A 21,134-nucleotide genomic window follows, 5' to 3' on the forward strand; every position below is an offset into this window, starting at 1 on the left:
AACATTAGTAAGCTTTATTAATTCTTTTTTGGAAAGAAAGCCTTCTAAATACACCTGGAAGAAGTCTCTCACTGGGAATCACTCAGGTAGTCACCATTTTAGCAATGAGACTTTATTTTTCATCCTTTTGCTTTTTTATAGAAACGTTAAGTGTAAACTAATAATCTCACGAGTCAACACCCTATCACCAGGGTCCAACCCTGTTCTCTCCATTGTCCTCCAGATTACAGACTCTGAACTACAGTTCGTCTACAGCGAGAGTCTAATTTTTTGGAGCTGAATACCTGACTCATCCTTTGTCTTTTATGGGCCCCCAGAGATCAGGAAGATAAACAGTGGGCCTGGGGTCCCACCTATAAGCTAGTGAACTTGGGACAGAATCCCTGAGCCCTGACTCCCCAGCCAGTGATGGGTCTGCAATTCCTCCTTGAAGTCATAAAGTCAGAGCTGTTACAACCAAGCAGGGAGCTAGAGCACCAATGCTAAGACTAGTGTATCCATCTATTTTCTGCCATTAATAGGCATCATAGTTCATACTTACTGAGAGTGACTACCATTTCACAAGTTGAATGGTTATTTTACCGCACTTGATTACTGGAGCTATGGGCTTCCCTGGTGGCTCAGGCAGTAAAGAATCTGCCGGCAATGTGGGAGACCCAGGTTTAATCCCTGGGAAGACCCAGGGAAGATCCCCTAGAGGAGGGAATGGCTACCCACTCCTGTATTCTTGCTTGGAGAATTCCATGGAGAGAGGAGCCTGGCAGGCTATAGGCCATGGGGTCACAAAGAGTCGGACATGACTGAGTGACCAACATTTTCACTTTCACTGAAGTTTTACTCTTGGTGTGGATCAACCAAGTGGTTTGGGTTTTTGTTTCTGAGATGGCAGTCAGAGAAGAAGTTTCTGCCTTAACATGCTTGTGGCACAGAGCTGTGAAAGGGCGGGTAAAGGTGCTCGGAGAGGAGAAGGCTGGTTACAGGTGAGCAGGAGAGGTCTGCTTTGGCTTTGGTGCCTACCAGAGGAATTTCTGATTGCACTTTCTGTGAGTTTAACATAGGCCTCGGGATTTTCAGGGATCACTACATCTGCAAAAAGAGCACAGTCTAAGTTGACAGCTAAGGTCTGCAAACCTGGATCCCCTGATGGCAAGAAAATAACTTTCCTAGAGGGAAAAAAGGAAATTAATCATTCTGGGCCGATAATTCTTGAACATACAGAGAAGTCTGAGTCCGACCACCAAAGGGTTCCTGAAATAAATCATAATAAAGGCTCTCATTGATGGAGAGTGTTTTATGAGCCAGGCGATGTTCTGGGCACTCGTTTATCCTCACAGAAACCCTACAGGGTGTGTGGAAGTGTTATTCTCATTTTATTGATGAAAAAAACTGAGGCTCAGGGGAATTGTTACTCATTCAAGTTTCTACCGCTAGTAGCGGCATAACTGGAATTGCAATCCATACAGGTTCTAGAGCGGTGCTGTCCAACAGAAATAACATACATTGTTTTAAAGAGTCTAAGAGCCACAATGACAAGTCAAGGGATGAAAATACATTCAATACTTAATTTTACTTCATCAATGAATCTAAAGTATAACATGTAATCAACATAAGTACTATTATTAATATTTTACACACTTGCTTTGTGCTAAGTCTTTGAATTCTATGTGTTTGTGTAAGGGCACTGGGTGCAGCAAATATCCATCTGCACAGTCACATTTCAGTGCTCAGCTGTCATGTGTGGCTGAGGGACTGCATATTGAGTATTTCTGCTTTAGATGCAAAATGCTTAGTTATTAGGCTGTACTGTAAAAACAAAATAGAAACGAGAGAAATCATTTTCTTTTTGTACAGCATCAGCCTCTTGGGAATCCAAATGTGAACCATCACACAAAGAAAAAGCAGAAATTGTCTTTTAGGGAATGTGTGAGATGCGTTTATAAGGGCTACAAATCGGCCTCTGGTTATTTATTCTATGTCGACTCACCTTTCTTAAAATGCTCCTCTTTCTCTGTCCACCTCTTCACTATATGTGCTTCCTGAGGCTTCATATGTCTTGATTCCCTTTGTACACTCTTCCTGTGTGGTCTCCTTTCTTTCCTTGGGGACCACTGACATGTGGATAACTATCTAGTCTACATTTCTGGTTCCTGACCCATGTAGCCATCCATTGCTGGCTTTTTCCTGTGGGATAGGCCATAGCATCTCAAGTTCAGGACGTGCCCAGAGGAACTCACTGCCTCCTGCTCTCTCACTGCCCTGCCCCGGTGGCTCCACAGCCACCCAGAACATTCTCTCCTACTCATGGTCCTCAGAGCCTAGGACCACCTGCTTCTTTTACCAAGATGTTCACACCAGAAAAATCACTTCAGCCGCAATCCAATCAATCAGCCATCAGTCACGCAGGAGCCGTCTCATGATTTCTCATAGCTTTCATCTATTCCCAGTGCTGCTTCCTTAGTTCAGGCCATAACCACATCTGTGTCCTGGACTGTAAAGTGATTCCATCTGGACTTTCTTTCAATGTGCCCTTCTCTAGATATTGTTGAGACAGGTTCTTTGAAAACAGACATCAGATCACATTGCCTCCCTCCTTAGAGCCCTGCTGTGACTGTCTAGGGTCTTCACGGTAAAACTGCTTTTCATGATAAACAGGTTGCTGTATGACCAGGCCCTGGTTCATCTTTCCATCTCCTCTTTGTTCACTCTCCACCTCTCAATCTACAGCCCTGTCATTCTAGACAAACTCCAGGTGACTGAAAGTGCTGAGGCTGGTCATAAAGCTGAGATGGGTGTCCTCTCCTTTCTTCCTCTGGACACTGTCACATCCTCCTGGCTGACTTCTATTCATCCTGCAGGTCTCAGCACAGGTCTCTTCTCTAAAGCCTTTCTCCAAAGCTCCGGCTCAGCCACCCCCGGGCTGTTTTCACATCACCTTGTGTACCCTGCTACTCCAGTGCCAAACATTTCACACAGGTGTTTCTTATTTGTCTGTGTTCCACCCTAGAGTGTTAGGGCTTCCTTGGTAGCTCAGAAGTAAAGAATTTGCCTGCAATACAGGGGATGCAGATTCGACCCCTGGATTGGGAAATCCCCTGGAGCAGGAAATGGCAACCCACTCCAGTATTCTTGCCTGGAGAATCCCACGGACAGAGGAGTCTGGTGGGCTCCAGTCCATGGGATCAAAAAGAGTCGGACACGACTTAGCGACTGAACCACCTCCACACTACCACACTACCACCCTAGAATGTAAGCTCTTTGAAAAGAAAAGGAACTGTGTATTTCCAGTACTTATAAAGCGCCAGTCATGTAGTAAGAATGTAAGCATATGTGGGATAAATCAGTGGTCATATCAATTTTGCATTTGTGAACCATGTTAATATCCAATTACGCCATTGAGTCCAAGTTCCCTTGATGGGAGAAGGAAGATGATTCTGCTTAGCTATGGGTTTTCAGGACAGTATCCATTCCTTCGTATTTTCTTTCAAGCTAGCATACACATAGGAGGAGCTCTTTCCTACCTGATAAGCCAACAGCTCCCCTGAGGTAGAAATCTTTATCTTCCGGACCCTCTTCGTCCTCAGACGGCAGAGTTCTGGACACCGCGGACTCCAGGTCACGGCTGAGGTCATAGTCATGGTCCCATTCCAGGGGGATGGAGTCCACACTGGCGGGGGTGTCTCGTCCAGACCTCTCACTCCGGAGGGGCTGGGCGAGTGAGAGGGAGGGGTTGGAGGAAGGCTGCGGGGAGAGCACGCCGTCCGTGGAGGTGTCCCGCCAGTGGAGGTCTGACAGAGTTCCAGCCTCATCCAGTTCCAGCTCCCGGTCAGAGAGGTCGTGCTCATCATCTGGGAGCTAGAAACGCAGGCAAGACAGCCCTGTTACTGCAGCGGTCAGCTGGTCCCCTCCCCACTCTGTGCTCTGCCTCTCATCAATGTTCAGCACGCAAACCTAGCTGGACCACATCCCTGTCTTAGTAGGGTTAATTTTAAACTTCCTATCATTGAATAATAAATAAGTATCTTCTGAGCACTTTTCAAAATGCCTTATACGTGAATCTAGTAAATTCTCAATTTTATCGCTGGTAAAATGGAGATAATATTAAGACCTACTTCAAAAAATTGACAGAAGATTAAATAAGATACTGTAAATAAAGATAACTTAGTATCTAACCTGCAACACAGTAAGTACTGAATGGCACAGATCAGGAGCCAAAGGGAATCACTGATAACACCTTAGCTTTTTACATAAAACCCTGGGCCTTTTACACCTTGTATTCCAGATAGAAAATACACTTTATCACAGAAGATGACAAATATTCTAATAATAACATCTTGACAATGAGCTATGATTATGGTAGCAATTAGGGAAAAGGAAAAGAAAAATAAATTCAGCTAAACAACCACATCAATTGGGCCACTGTTTAACACTGCTCACCTTTATCCCCTTGTTTCCTCTAGAAGCTTCTTGATCTTCCATGGAAGATATGTGCCAAGTACTCTTCTAAGCTCTTTATATGCATGTATGTGTACATATATATATAAATACAAATATATAAATATATATATATATTTATATATGAACTCATATCATGCCCAAAGCAATCCTTTCTATGAGATAGGTACAGTTATTAAGCCAGGTTTACATTAACGAAACTAAGGCAAGCCATATGAAGCACTCTGGCTCCAGAGTCCAGTACCCACTAAACGATGCTACTTGATCTCACATTATTAATTCTCTTTAGACTTCATGACCATGAAAAAACAGTGTCACGTACAGGCAGGCAAATCAGTTTCTTATGGTATCTTTCCACGCGTCCAAAGACCTCCTGACAGTAACGTCGGAGCTCATCCAGCTCTTCCTCAATGACGGCCGCATCCAAGGGCTCACTCTTCTCTATCAGCTGTTCTCCTTGGGCGATTATCTGTTCAATCTTATTGTGGTTCAATGAGATTTCCTGCTGGAAGGCCTAGGGAGCATACCTCTCATGTTAATTTTTCATGACTCACATAAACATGAAGCAACTCTAAGATACATATTAAGAAAAACCATGTAGGGGATATTTAGTTTACCATAGACAAAGACAAGCCAAGAGGCTATTACTTTCTAAAGTAAGCTATAAAATTTTGAAATCAGAACAGGAAGCAGAAATGGAATTGTTAGAATTCCATGACCAGAGAGGCGCCTTTGCCTAATAAAATTTACCACCATGGACAGTGTGGGTAAGAGAATCACAGGAAAAAACATTCAAACCCATCATAAAGTTGAGAGCACTGGCTGTCCCTGATGAAAAGTAATGGCAAGCAATAGAGAGCCACCAGAGTTAATTTAGCATTTTAAAGAATTCTATTCAATATTTAAATTTTAGATTTTCCAAGATGTCAAACATGAGTAAGAAAAACCATCCAAAATCACAATATCACAAATTCTTCTCAGATGATTTGACTATTTCAGGACATAAGTAGGAAAAACTGTAATTATTTGAAAAACAGGTAATTCTGGATTCCTTAGACTTATTTTATATGATTCAAAACAGATAAGCCTCAGGGAACATGTTTCAAGGGATAAATTTTAATTCAACACAAGAATAAACTCTGGAATAGTTGAAATTTCCCAATAATAAAAAGAATGCCAAGGGAGAAAGAGGGCGGTTATAAATGCTATGATCCTGCCAGAGTCCAGATAGAAAAGATTCAACTACCACTTGGTAGAAATTTCCTGCTAAAGCTTTTAAATAGGTATTTCTACCTGTGAAACAACTTGGGAGAGTTGAGGTGAAGGGGAAGGATGGAGAGGCTGGTCTATTAAATAAAATACTGGGGCTATTTTATGATTTTTTTATTCTGAGAATCTAGAAGTAAAGGTAATTTCCTTGCTTTATTATGACAACTTTAAAGTCACAGGCACCATGAGTGGTAGTTTAGTTGTTAAGTCCTGTCTGACTCTTGCGACCTCATGCACTGGAGCCAACCAGGCCTCTCTGCCCATGGGATTTTCCAGGCAAGAATACTGGAGTGGGTTGCCATTTCCTTCTCTAAGGCAACATGACTATTCTTATAAAAAAAGTCTACTTATTCTCTTATCTTGGGATGAAAATTTCATAAGCTTCATTGCATATTATTCAAGATATTAAACATTCTTCCTTTGAGGGAATCCTCATATCTAATATATAACCCTCCCCATGTAAAATGCTTCACTCTCCTTTTTCACTTTTATCAAGAGGCTCTTTAGTTACTCTTCACTTAATGCCATAAGGGTGGTATCATCAGTGTATCTGAAGTTATTGATATTTCAGGTTAGTGAAAGTTAGTGAAAGAGGAGAGTGAAAAAGCTGGCCTAAAAATCAACATTCAAAAAACTAAGATAATGGCATCTGGTCCTATCGGTCAGTTCAGTTCAGTCGCTCAGTCGTGTCTGACTCTTTGCGACCCCATGAATCGCAGCACGCCAGGCCTCCCTGTCCATCACCAACTCCCGGAGTTCACCCAAACCCATGTCCATTGAGTCGGTGATAAAATCCAGCCATCTCATCCTCTGTCGTTGCCTTCTCCTCCTGCCCCCAATCCCTCCCACCATCAGGGTCTTTTCCAATGAGTCAACTCTTCGCATGAGGTAGCCAAAGTATTGGAGTTTCAGTTGCAGCATCAGTCCTTCCAAAGAACACCCAGGACTGATCTCCTTTAGAATGGACTGGTTGGATCTCCTTGCAGTCCAAGGGACTCTCAAGAGTCTTTTCCAACACCACAGCTCAAAAGCATCAATTCTTTGGTGCTCAGCTTTCTTTACAGTCCAACTCTCACATCCATACATGACCACTGGAAAAACCATAGCCTTGACCAGACGGACCTTTGTTGGCAAAGTAATGTCTCTGCTTTTGAATATGCTATCTAGGTTGGTCATAACTTGCCTTCCAAGGAGTGAGACTTTTAATTTCATGCCTGCAGTCACCATCTTCAGTGATTTTGGAGTCTGACACTGTTTCCACTGTTTCCCCATCTATTTCCTATGAAGTGATGGGACCAGATGCCATGATCTTAGTTTTCTGAATGTTGACTTTTAAGCCAACTTTTTCACTCTCCTCTTTCACTTTCATCAAGAGGCTTTTTAGTTCCTCTTCACTTTCTGCCATAAGGGTGGTGTCATCTGCATATCTGAAGTGACTGATATGTCTCCTGGAAATCTTGATTCCAGCTTGTGCTTCTTCCAGCCCAGCGTTTCTCATGATGTACTCTGCATAGAAGTTAAATAAGCAGGGTGACAATATACAGCCTTGATATACTCCTTTTCCTATTTGGAACCAGTCTGTTGTTCCATGTCCAGTTCTAACTGTTGCTTCCTGACCTGCATATAGGTTTCTCAAGAGGTATGTCAGGTGGTCTGGTATTCCCACCTCTTGAAGAATTTCCACAGTTTATTGTTATCCACATAGTCAAAGACTTTGGCATACTCAATGAAGCAGAAATAGATGTTTTTTTCTGGAACTCTCTTGCTTATTTGATGATCCAATGGATGTTGGCAATTTGATCTCTGGTTCCTCTGCCTTTTCTAAAATCAGCTTGAACATCTGGAAGTTCACGGTTCACGTATTGCGCCTGGCTTGGAGAATTTTGAGCATTACTTTACTAGCGTGTGAGATGAGTGCAATTGTGTGGTAGTTTGAGCATTCTTTGGCATTGCCTTTCTTTGGGATTGGAATGAAAACTGACCTTTTCCAGTCCTGTGGCCACTGCTGAGTTTTCCACATTTGCTGGCATATTGAGTGCAGCACTTTCACAGCATCATCTTTCAGGATTTGAAATAGCTCAACTGGAATTCCATCACCTCCACTAGCTTTCTGAGTAGTGATGCTTTCTAAGGACCACTTGACTTCACATTCCAAAATGTCTGGTTCTAGGTGAGTGATCACACCATCGTGATTATCTTGGTTGTGAAGCTGTTTTTTGTACAGTTCTGTGTATCCTTGCCACGTCTTCTTAATATCTTCTGCTTCTGTTAGGTCCATACCATTTCTGTCCTTTATTGAGCCCATCTTTGCACGAAATGTTCCCTTGGTATCTCTAATTTTCTTAAAGAGATCTCTAGTCTTTCCCATTATGTTGTTTTCCTGTATTTTGTTGCATTGATCCCTGAAGAAGGCTTTCTTATCTCTCCTTGCTATTCTTTGGAACTCTGCATTCAGATGCTTATACCTTTCCTTTTCTCCTTTGCTTTTCACTTCTCTTCTTTTCACAGCTATTTGTAAGGCCTCCTCAGACAGCCATTTTGCTTTTTTCCATTTCTTTTCCATGGGGATGGTCTTGATCCCTGTCTCCTGTACAGTGTCATGAACCTCCATCCATAGTTCAACAGGTTCTCTGTCTATCAGATCTAGGTCCTTAAATCTATTTCTCACTTCCATTGTATAATCATAAGGGATTTGATTTAGGTCATACCTGAATGGTCTAGTGGTTTTCCCTACTTTCTTCAATTTAAGTCTGAATTTGGCAATAAAGGAGTTCATGATCTGAGCCACAGTCAGCTCCCAGTCTTGTTTTTGCTGACTGATATACAGCTTCTCCATCTTTGGCTGCAAAGAATATAATCAATCTGATTTCGATGTTGACCATCTGGTGATGTCCATGTGTAGAGTCTTTTGTGTTGTTGAAAGAGGGTGGTTCTATCACTTCATGGCAAATAGATGGGGAAACAATGGAAACAGTGACAGACTTTTTTTTCTTGGGCTCCAGAATTGCTGCAGATGGCGAATGTAGCCATGAAATTAAAAGACGCTTGCTCCTTGGAAGAAAAGCTATGACCGACCTAGACATCATATTAAAAAGCAGAGACATTACTTTGCCAACAAAGGTCCATCTAGTCAATGCTATGGTTTTTCCAGTAGTCATGTATGGATGTGAGAGTTGGACTATAAAGAAAGCTGAGCACCGAAGAATTGACGCTTTTGAACTATGGTGTTGGCGAAGACTCTTTAGAGTCCCTTGGACTGCAAAAAGATCCAACCAGTCAATCCTAAAGGAAATCAGTCCTGAATATTCATTGGAAGGACTGACGCTGAAGCTGAAACTCCAATAGTTTGGCCACTTGATGTGAAGAACTGATTCATTTGAAAAGACCCTGATGCTGGGAAAGATTGAAGGCAGGAGAAGGGGATAACAGAGGATGAGATGGTTGGAGGGCATCACGGAGTCAATGGACATGAGTTTGAGCAAGCTCCGGGATTTGGTTATGGACAGGGAAGCCTGCCGTGCTTCATTCCATGGGGTTGCAAAGAGTCGGACATGACTGAGCGACTGAACTGAACTGATGTAAAATGTTTAACTAACCACTGGTTTTTAATTATATATGAAACATATCAAATATACTTAAACATTAATTTGGCACCTAGGAATGCAGTCTGTGCGGAATGAAGTTTCAATATAAGAAAGTTGAACTGGTCTGGATCATGGGAGTCAAACTATCTGAAAGTGCTTGAAACCAACAGAAAAAACCACCATCAAAAATGAAAACGACAGCCTTGCAAATCAAGTTCATACTTAAAGTTTACGTGTTAAGGGGAGTTGTATCTCCTGATAATGCTCTTTATTTCATTTTTAATATTTTTCTGTTTTCTGAATTTCTTTTCAGTCAAGAAGATCTACGTTTTAAAAAAGCAAAGATTCTCATATGTAAAATACATAGCCAATGGGAATTTGCTGTATGACTCAGGGAACTCAAACAGGGGCTCTGTAGCAACCTAGAGGGGTGGGGTGGGGAGGGAGCTGGGAGGGAGGTTCAAGAGGGACATATGTATACCTATGGATGATTCACACTGATATTTAGCATAAAACAACAAAATTCTGTAAAGCAATTATCTTTTAATTAAAAACCAAATAAATGTTTTAAAAAAGAACAGTTCTTTAGTATGCTCTTCACAGAAGTATCTATAAATCATTTCCTCTTCAGACTCTCTGCATACCAATTTGAAAAAAAAAAATCACTATTATTCTATTACCTTGAGCTGCTTTATTTTAGCTTGAACGTCACACTCAGAGAAGTGCTCGATGTTGGTGAGCTGCAGATCCATCTCCGTCAGCCACACCAGAATGCTGTCCCGTGCCGTCTCGAACTCCTCCCGCTGGCCAATGAAATGCTGGAGAGAAAAGAACACAAGTGAAAAAGCCACAGACATGCTGAGATGGAACCGCCAATTCCAGCCTCCTCCTGGGAAGTCATTTCCTCAGTGGGCGAAGAGAACACCACAATGTTTTACCAAATAAATCATATGCTAGATACCCGTCTTGTCATCCCCGTCTTACAAAGTCACTGAGATTATGTCCTAACACTCTACTCAAATGGCCCCACTCTGTCCTCCTGGCCTCTAAGCTACAGAGGAGGCGCAGCATGGACCTTGAGTCTGCGCAGGATGGAGGTGACGCGCTTCTGCAGATTGTCCCATCTCTGGTTGCCTTTGTGAACCGTCTGTTTGAGGCTGCCGGCCGCGTCCGTGCGGTTCTCTCTGGCCAGGCGGCGGTACTGCTTGTTGATCAGCTCCAGCTGGGTCAGGCTCTCATGGACCTGTCGCTGGAAAGCCTATGACCACAAAGAAGCACATCAGCTGGGGAGATCTGAGGAGTGCTCTCAGCAAGGGTGTCTGGGAGTCCCGTTGTGATGTTAGACAGAATGGGAGGTTAACTCTTCCCCTCAAACAGGAAAAGACATTTGGTAACCAGCATAAACTTTCCCTTGTTAAAGAAAACTCATGTTACCCATGTGGCTTAAGAAAGGGAGTTGATCAAACAAAAATACAAAAGAAAATGGCAACCAGTAATAAATATTTGTATAAATACAAATCCGTATATGATACACATATAGAATATGTACATATACACGTAGAACATACACATATTCATATGATACGTGCATATGAAATGTGCACACATACCTATATATGCATATACAAATGACAGCCCACTCCAGTATTCTTGCCTGGAGAATTCCATGGACAGAGGAGCCTGGTGGGCTTCATTCAGTCCATGGGGTCACAGAGAGTTGGACACGGCTGAGCGACTATCACACACTCTCGCTCAGTCGTGTCTGACTCTTTACGACCCCATGGACTGTAGCCTACCAGCGTCCTCCCATGGGATTTCCCAGGCAAGAGTACTGGAGTGGGTTGCCACTGCCTTCTCCAGAGGATCTTCCCCACCCAGGGATCAAACCCGGGTCTCCTGCATTGTAGGCAGAAGCTTTACCGTCTGAGCCACCAGGGAAGTCCTATCACACACTCACTCACATATATAACACACATGATATACATATGTAATATAGCTTTTAAAATAATAGCCTAAGAACACTTTCCCATAAAGCAAACTCATTACAAAAATATGTTGTTGCTTAGTCACTAAGTCATGTCCTATTCTTGCGACCTCATGGACTATAGTCCGCCAGGCTCCTCTGTCCATGGGATTTCTCAGGCAAGAATACAGGAGTGGGTTGCCATTTCCTTCTCCTATGGATCTTCCCAACTGAGGGATTAAACCTGTGTTCCTGCATTAGCAAGCGAGTCCTTTACTACTGAGCCACCAGGGAAGCCCACAAAAATATGGATGTATGCTGAAACGTGAGTTTAAAATGTTCCAAGTTTCTGATGTCAATACTGAGAAAAAAACATCTATCATAAAACTGCTTCTTTTATTTATAAAATATGTTATTTCCTAAGAAATCCAGAAATTGCCTCAATTCTGGTGTTCTCTTTAAAAAAAATAAAACTACTTTTTGCAGAATGTCTGAATGTCTTTTAATTGCAAGCTATTACTGCCTTTTAAGAACAACAGCTTAGTAAAACAGAAGTAACATTACAAAGAAAAAAGTTTCGAACATACTCTATTGTTTTTTGCTGTGCCCACGAATGATTTGGTTTGTATGAAACGTTTTAAAGCTGATGTGACACCTTACAGAGTATTACAGAGTAGAGTATATGTACTTTGGAGGTTACCCCATGCACGCCTTACAGTTTCTGCAGGTAAAGTACTTCTTTTTCTCTGCAATATAGCCTAACCCTAGCAATAAGAGTCACTTGGCCAAAATAAAATGAAGCTTTTACATTTCAAACTTAGGTGTGTGATTTATGACCAACTTTTATTCTGGCATTGGATAGAAAATTGTGTGACTAATTGAAATGCACTCATCGAAATCCCAAACTTTTGCTTCCTTTGGCTCATCACACTGTTTACATGCTACCAAACTCCTGCCTCTGAGATGGCTTTCCTTCTGAGAGTCGTTTTAAGAGCCGTCATCTGAGTAAATTCAACCATCTATTTTATAAAACTTCAAATTATTTCCCCAGAAAAGGAAATAGTAAGGAAAGTTCAGCTTTTGCAATTACTGGAAGTCACAGAATATATGTTCTCACTGAGGTGAAGGTGGGCATAACAGGTGGGGACCCCAGCACCCCTACATCTGTCCCCAATGTTTGTGAAACTGAACAGGCAAAAATTGCCCTCAAAATCTCATTTTTGTAATTTATTTTTCTCTTAAGAAAATTAACTACAAAGAAAAATAATAAAATCAATCATTATATCTAGCTAGTTGTATAAATAGCATTTATATTTATAAATAGCATATATATATAATGCTATATTTATACAGCATTATATGAATAGCTAGTTATATAAATAGCATTATAAGCTTAACTATATGGCTAACCTTTGTCATAAAGTCTTGAGTCTAAAATAGCATCATAAAAGATCTTACATAATCTTCTTTGTAGTGGAAGCCGATTATAGAAGGTTTAACCTTTATGAAGCTGTGAGTAATAAGATGCAGTACAAGAATATTTCCACTAGCACTGGTTCACACCAGGATAATCTGAAATCTACTGCAGAGTTTATTGTGGCTTTTTACTAGAATTTTACTAAGGAAAAGTCTTTTAGATAGGAATTCTTTTCCCCCGAGATTTAGTGGAATAGTTATATATAGGTCCATATTCAGACAGCAGAATAACTCTTGTTTATTTCACAAGTATTTGAACACTTGTATAGCGTGTGTAGCTATCCATCTATGACTCTTAGATTTTAAACCCTACAAGAACAAAAACCAAACTTCACATTTACTATAACAGGTCTCAAAAAAAAAAAAAAAAAGACTGGTTAATTGCTATTACAAGGTAAAAATGAATCCAGCTGAATTTGGTTGGAATTTTTAGTCTTATTTTAAAATATCTCAGGGAGCTTGGGGCAGACTTGGCAACCAAGAATGATTTTTGTAAGATAACATGCATCGGAACTGTTCACGGTTAATATATATGAGAACACAACTGCCAATCAATGGATATTGACTGGCAAAGAAACTTCAAATTAAAAAATGGTCAACTTTAGGGACCAGTCCTCGGTGAAAATGAGAGGCAGTTGAGAACTGGGGTTTCCTATCACAGTGATAGAGCAGATGTGAGACTGCCCACACAGGCAAGGAACTAGAATCAGTTACTGAATGATTGCTTTCTTGATGAATATGATTATACTGCTGCTATTTTTCTCTATAAATTTGAAAAATCTTAGTGACTCAATGGTGCTGTTCCTCATTTATAATTACAGTTGGTTTATGATTTAAAATATTTGATCAATTCTGGAGTCAATTCCATTTATCAATGATTAAAAGATAAGAGGAGACTGGTGGGCTACAGTCCATAGGGTCGCAAAGAGTTGGACATGACTAAAGCAACTTAGCATGCACTTACACACACACACACACAAACACACACATATACATGTATATGTATACAAACACACACAGTCCAGTTAAGTGAAAAAAATCAAGAAAATATATTGAACACACACACACATATTATAGTTGTTATAGTATGGAATGGCATCATATTTGAGTCTTAGAAGCTTGATTATAAAGCACTGTGAAGTTAAAAGAATGCCAAGATCATTTTTGGGGAATCATGATTCCTGTTTTCTAACAGAGTTTCCCTTCATTACTACTTTATTTGTAATTCTTGATAATTTTAAAGTAAAAACTTCGTCTTCTTTACATATCATGATGTAATAAGAAAGATGACCAGAAAGTCATCACCTAGCTGTCTGAACAAATAGTATGTGGGCAAACAGTTTGTTTGGGTCTTGAGACACCAGAGACCAGCTGGCTACTCTCATAGCAAAATAAAGATGAAATATTTGGCATTGAAAATCACCTCAAATTTCTTTAGTTCCTCCTTGGCAACTGTATAGAGCACCCCGGAAGAGCTGGGAAAGGCAGCTGTCCTTTCTGAGATCTTGAGCCAATCTTCAAAATGAGAAAAGTCATCCAGAAACTTCTGCCACAATCGCCATGTCTCTTCAATTCTGAGACAGAAAGGAAAGAACAGAATCTGATTGTTTGAGACTGTTTATGCTCCAGAGCCCTGTCCGATGCCTGCAACCAGGATTAAGAGTGCCCAAAACGAGCAGCTGCTGTGCCAAGCAGTAACTAACTGTGCCTTGAGTCAAATTCGCCCAGACTGAAAAAGAAACAACTGTTTGACTGAAATGAAACAGCTGTGTGAGTGTGTGTGTGTGTGTGTGTGTGTGTTTAAACACACGTCCTGCAGCTCTGGGTTTGGAACAAGTCAAACTGAATCTGATAAGCACATGGTATGAACTGTTCTGGATATGTGCAAGGAAGTTTAAAAGTGTAACACTCTGCTCTCAGTGCACACTCATCCTGAGGTTCCCTGGACTAAAACTAAGGTATGAAAATTCATTGAACGTCATTCACCCTCATCAAAATCAACCAATGACGGCAAGACAAATATTAAGCTTTCAGGAGGTCCCCAGAGAGCATGAAGATTCTGTGCCTCAAGTAATTGTGGTCACTTTCTAACACATCACTAATTTTCTACCACCTTGAATTTCAAAAGGCTTCAAGAGAAGTCCTTTTGTTTTATTATTTCCTTTTTAATGAAAGAAAGTTACTTTTTTACACCACGGATTATATAACATAATACTTGTTCAGCAAGGGCATGTTTTAATTTTTCTAATTTTATTTAAACTGTTAGGTCAGGTGTCACTTGGCTTGTTATATTTATAAGTGACCTTTATACCTACTTATGTTTCTAACTGAACGTAGATGACAAGTTTGGGAAACTGAGGCTATATTTGGACATTGCAACCAAAAGGAAATGGTGAACAGCAGATACCCTGGATAAATTTATTTATTGATTTTTTTGTCCTTCCTCTGTTTCAGCTGTGTGCACATCCCCACTTACTTGAGCCTCCTTTCCATGGACATGGCACAGATGTTTCTCCATCGGCGGTCCAGGTTTCGCGTAGCCTGCTGGATGGAATCGCACTCGGCGTCTGTAGCGCAGGCATCACAGTCATGGAGAAGGACCTCGCACAGGTTGAGCACAGAGGCCACTCCTGTGCTGTGTTTCTCGATGTCTCTCTGAAGCTCCTGCGGGGAAGGAGACGTGCTTTATTCAAACACTTGTTTACCAACGGGAAGAAACTACAGCTGTATTCACTGACTCAGAAATGGTTAGGCAAAACCTTGACAAGTATTTCATTTCCTTGAATGCACGAAGCTTCTTCAACTTCCTTTATGAAATACTGCAAGCTCAAAAGTATGAGAAAATGAGTCTTGAAATATTTGGCCTATGTGACCCATGCCAAAATATCAACTGAACAAGTAAGACCACATCACCTGTGCAGAGTAAAATGAGCTTCTTTAGTGGCTGAACAATGAATCTTGCCCCAGTTTTTACTTCACAGATATATCACTTCCATTCCAATCTCTAGATCAATCAAAGGAGTACGTGTGCTCCTGTTAAGAGCCGGCACTCACTTTGATCTCCAAGGATCTGCAAACTGTTTTAAACAGTTAATTCCACCATCATTAAAAGGTACCATGGTTTAAGGGACCTTGGTTTTCTACCATGTATGACATCATTATCAGCAGCTTCCTCAATGACCAAATTTAAATGTAGGACAGAAGGAAGATATGAAATAGGATGATAAAGTTCAATTCTGTAATATTTTATGTTTTAGGGCCAGCAATTCCTGTGATAAATCCTATATAACTGAAAGCGGTTGTGCAAGAGATTTGAAAGAACAGTTTAGTGAAATAGAAATATTTGACTGAACTTATTTTCTTGTGTCTAGTTTATGAAATTTCCAAAGTTAATCAATGGCACTGTTATTGCATTCAACAGTAAGCTACAGTTTGTGAAGAAGACATTGGGATCTGGTGTTAAGGAGAAAAGCAGGAAGAAGAATCTACATACAAGAATATAAATCCCAGTTACCTGAATAAGTTGAGGAATTATCAAGAGAAAAAAAATTAGGCAAATTCAAGAACTGTATAAGAGAAAAGGAAAATACCTTGAGGACCTGAATGAATAGGACAAGCAAAACACTGCACCAGTCGGCCTCCTTTGTAATAATGGAATACTTAGAGTAAATTGAGTTAAAAGCTCAACAGAAAAATAATGTATATTTTGTTACACTCTGTGCAGTTAATATGGTAGAATGGAAGACTTGATATGGTAGAACTCTGGGCAAATTCAGTGCCTTAAACAAGAAAGATAAACATTAATCTGTTGATGGCTACTTAGGTTGCTTACATGCATTCACTTGTAAACAATGCTGCAATAAACACAGGAGTGGAGATATCTTTTCAAGATAGTGATTTTAGTTCCTTCAGATATATACCCCAAAAGTGGAACCGTTAGAACACATGGTAGATCCAGTTTTACTTTTTTGAGGAAAATCTATACTCTCTTCCATAGTGGCTACACCAATTTACATTCCCACCAACAGTACCTAAGGGTTCCATTTTCTCTAAATCCTTGCCAGTACTTTTTAATCTCTTGTCTTTTGATAATAGCCATCCAACAGGTGTGAGGTGATATCTCACTGTGTTTTTTATTTGCATTTCTACCATGATTAGTAGGATCTTTACAAGTACCTGTTGGCAATTTGACTATAATCTTTTAAAAAATGCTTGTTCAGGTCCTTTGCTCATTTTTAAATTGGATAATTTTTTTTTTTTTTTTTTGCTATTGAGGTGTATATATGAGTTTCTTGTGCATCTTAGATACTAACTCTTGATCAGATATGTGGTTTGAAAATATTTTCTCTCATTCCTAGGTTGCCCTTGCATTTGGTTGATCATGACTTTTGCTGTGCAGAAGCTTCAGAGTTTGATTTAGTCTTACCTGTTTCATTATTGCTTTTGTTGGCTGAACTTCCAAAAGTCATCGCTAAGACCAATGTTAAGGAGCCTTTTCCCTATGTCTTCCTCTGGGTTGCAAGTCTTAAATTTAAGCCTTTAATCCATTTCAAATTAATTTGTCTATGTCGTGTAAGATAGAGGTCCAGTTTAACTCTTTTGCATGTGAATATCCAGTTTTCCCAACACAATTTTTTGAAGAAACTATCTTTTCTCCATTGAGTATCCTTATTAGTTAAATATTAGTGGACTGCACATGTAGGTTTATTTCTGGGCTCTCTATTCTGTTCCATTGGTCTGTGTGTTTGTTTTTAATGCCAGTACCATACTGTTTTTTATTACAAAAGCTTTGTAATATTAACTTGAAATCCTAAAGTGTGATGCCTCCAGGTTTGTTCTTACTCAGGACTTCTTTGGTTATTAGGGATCTTTTTGGTTCCATGACTTTCAGGATTTTTTTTTTCTCTATTTCTGTAACAAGTGCCATTGGAATCTTCACAAGGATTGCATTTAATCTACAGATAGCTTTGTATGCACATTTTAGCAATATTAATTCTTCCAATCCATGGGATATCTTTCCATTTGCTTGTGTCTTATTCAGTGTCTTTCATCAGTGTCTTACAGTGTCAGAGTACATATCTTTCATCTCCTTAGTTGAATTTATTCCTCAAGCATTTCATTGTTTTTGATGTCATTGTAAATGGACTTTTTCTCTTTATTTTAGAGATACTTCATTGTTAAGTGTTCGGAAACACAATGATTTCTGTATGTTGAATTTGTATGCTACACCTTTCCTGAATTTATTAGTTGTAAAAGGTTTCTGGAGGAGTGTTTAGGATTTTTCTATGTGTAAGACCATGCCACATGCAAACAGAGACAATTTTACACCCTCCTTTCTGATCTGGATGCCTTTTATTTCCTTTCTTGCCCAGTTTCTCTGACGAGGCTTTCCAGTGCCACGTTGAATAGAACTGGTGAGAGTGGGCACCCTTGTCTTGTTTTCACCTTTCATCCCTGAGTATGATGTTAGCTTTGGGTATGTCACACATGCCCTTTATTATGCTGACGTCCATTCTCTCTATACCCAGTTTGTTGAGCGTTATCATTTGAATGTTGTCAGTGGTTTCCCTGCATCTATTGTGATGATCCTACAATTTTTATTTCATTTTAGTAATGCAATGTATTATATTTACTGATTTGCATATGTTGAAACATTCTTGCACTCTAGGAATGAATCCAACTTAATTACAGTGTATAATCTTTTAAAGTGCTGCTGAATTTGGTTTGTCAGTACTTTATTGAGAGTTTTTGCATCTATATTCATCAGGCATATTGGTTGATAGTTTTCCTATGGTGTCCTTATTTGGTTTTGCTATTTGCTGGACTCATAACATGAGTTTGAGAGCATTCTTTTCCCTTCAATTTTTTGAAAGAGTGAGATGAAATGGCTGTAAATGTCTGGGAGATTTCACTTGTGATACCAGGTCATAGAAATGTCCAGTCTTGGACATTTCTTTGTTGGGAGGTTTTTGATTATTGATTCCACCTCCATATTCATTATTGCTCTGTTCAGATTTTCTATTTCTTCAAGATCCATTCTTGGTAGATTGTATGCTTCTAGGAATTAGCCATTTTTCCTAGATTGTCCAATTTTTTGTCTTATAACTGCTCATAGTAGTCTTTTATGATCTTTGATATTTCTCGTAATGTTTCCATTTTCATTTATAATTTTTAAAATAACTTATTTTGGTCCCTATATTTTTTTCTTGGTTCAGCTCAGTTCAGTCAGTCGCTCAGTCGTGTCTGACTCTTTGCGACCCCATGAATCACAGCACACCAGGCCTCCCTGTCCATCACCAACTCCCGGAGTTCACCCAAACCCATGTGCATCAAGTCAGTGATGCCGTCCAGCCATCTCATCCTCTGTCATCCCCTTTTCCTCCTGTCCTCAATCCCTCCCACCATCAGGGTCTTTTCCAATGAGTCAACTCTTCACATGAGTATTGGAGTATTGGAGTTTCAGCCTCAGCATCAGTCCTTCCAATGAACACCCAGGACTGGTTTCCTTTAGGATGGACTGGTTGGATCTCCTTGCAGTCCAAGGGACTCGCAAGAGTCTTCTCCAGCACCACAGCTCAAAAGTATCAATTCTTCGGTGCTCAGCTTTCTTCACAGTCCAACTCTCATATCCATACATGACCACTGGAAAAACCATAGCCTTGACTAGACGGACCTTTGTTGGCAAAGTAATATATCTGTTTTTTAACATGCTATCTAGGTTGGTTATAACTTTCCTTCCAAGGAGTGAGCATCTTTTAATTTCATGGCTGCAATCACCATCTGCAGTGATTTTGGAGCCCAGAAAAATAAAGTCTGACACTGTTTCCACTGTTTCCCCATCTATTTCCCAATGAAGTGATGGGACCAGATGCCATGATCTTCGTTTTCTGAATGTTGAGCTTTAAGCCAACTTTTTCCCTCTCCTCTTTCACTTTCATCAAGAGGCTTTTTAGTTCCTCTTCACTTTCTGCCATAAGGGTGGTGTCATCTGTATATCTGAGGTGATTGATACTTCTCCTGGCAATTTTGATTCCAGCTTGTGCTTCTTCCAGCCCAGCGTTTCTCATGATGTACTTTGCATAGAAGTTAAATAAGCAGGGTGACAATATACAGCCTTGATGTACTCCTTTTCCTATTTGGAACCAGTCTGTTGTTCCATGTCCAGTTCTAACTGTTGCTTCCTGACCTGCATAAAGGTTTCTCAAGAGGCAGGTCAGGTGGTCTGGTATTCCCATCTCTTTCAGAATTTTCCACAGTTTATTGTGATCCACGCAGTCAAAGGCTTTGGCATAGTCAGTAAAGCAGAAATAGATGTTTTTCTGAAACTCTCTTGCTTTTTCGATGATCCAGCAGATATTCTAGCTAAAATTTGTTGTCAATTTTGTTTATAGTGCCGGAGAACCAACTCAGTTTTGTTACTCTTTTGTATTGTTTTTTTATTCTTTATTTCATTATTTCTGATCTACTCTTTATTATTTCCTCTTTTCTGTCAACTTTGGGCTTAGCTTGTATTTATTTTTCTAGTTCCTTGAGTTGAGTTAGGTTGTTTATTTGAGATCTTTATTTCTTAATAGAGGTGTTTATCTCTACAAACTTTTCTCCTAGAACTGCTTTTGCTATATCCCTTAAGTTTTGGTGTGTTGTGTTTCCTTTTTTGTTTATCTCCAGATGTTTTTAATTTCTCTTTTGATTTTTTCTTTGATCCACTGGTTAAGAGTGTGTTGTTTAATTTCCATGTATTTGTCAATTTTCTAGCTTTCTTCCTGTGATTAATTTTTTAATTAATTAATTTTAATTGGAGGCGAAATTACTTTACAATATTGTGGTGGTTTTTGCCATACATCAACCTGAACCAGCCATGGATGTCTAATCTCATATTGTGGTTGGAAAGACACTTGATGTAATTTACACTTTCTTGAATTTATTGAGACTTGTTTTGTGGTCTAACATATAATCTATCCTGGAAAATGTTCCATGCTCTGAGGTTGGGGTGGGGCAGGGTATGCTACTGGTTGGGCCCTACAATCAGCTCTGATTGTATGAGGTCACAAGCTACGTTTACTGGCAGGGCAGTGTTACTGGTTGAACTCATGACTGGGCAGGGCTATAGGCTGGTCTCTGCAATTGCTCTTGATGGGGTCTCAGCCTGTGCTCCCAGACTGGAGGGTGATGCTGGCGGGACTCTGTTCAGGTGAGGCTTCAGGCTGTGCTCTGTGATGATGCAAAGCTGCGGCCTTGGAATTGGGCAGGCCCATAAACAAGGCTTTGCCATCAGGTAGGCCCCTGGCTGTGCTCCCCTGTTGGGCAAGATTACTGGCCAGACTCTCTGATTAAGAGAGCCCTCCAGCTGAATCCCACAGTGAGTGGGTCTAGAGACTGTGTTTCATGGT

At 40.2% G+C, this 21,134-nt stretch overlaps 1 protein-coding gene across 1 annotated transcript in view; it reads right to left on the reverse strand.

Moving 5' to 3' along the window:
* SYNE1 (spectrin repeat containing, nuclear envelope 1) overlaps window positions 1-21,134 on the reverse strand; it is a 501,723-nt gene that overhangs the window by 24,775 nt on the left and 455,814 nt on the right. The window contains exons 133-139 of the mRNA XM_010840908.1: window positions 15,221-15,408; window positions 14,168-14,318; window positions 10,381-10,563; window positions 9,986-10,123; window positions 4,775-4,966; window positions 3,519-3,852; window positions 1,018-1,086 (exon numbers count right to left, since the gene is read on the reverse strand). Of these exons, the coding sequence (XP_010839210.1) occupies window positions 1,018-1,086; window positions 3,519-3,852; window positions 4,775-4,966; window positions 9,986-10,123; window positions 10,381-10,563; window positions 14,168-14,318; window positions 15,221-15,408 (1,255 nt within the window). The remainder of the gene's footprint in view (window positions 1-1,017; window positions 1,087-3,518; window positions 3,853-4,774; window positions 4,967-9,985; window positions 10,124-10,380; window positions 10,564-14,167; window positions 14,319-15,220; window positions 15,409-21,134) is intronic.

The sequence above is a fragment of the Bison bison genome, unplaced genomic scaffold, assembly GCF_000754665.1.
Source record: "Bison bison bison isolate TAMUID 2011002044 unplaced genomic scaffold, Bison_UMD1.0 scf7180017864148, whole genome shotgun sequence".
In the NCBI taxonomy this organism is placed as follows: Eukaryota; Metazoa; Chordata; class Mammalia; order Artiodactyla; family Bovidae; genus Bison; species Bison bison.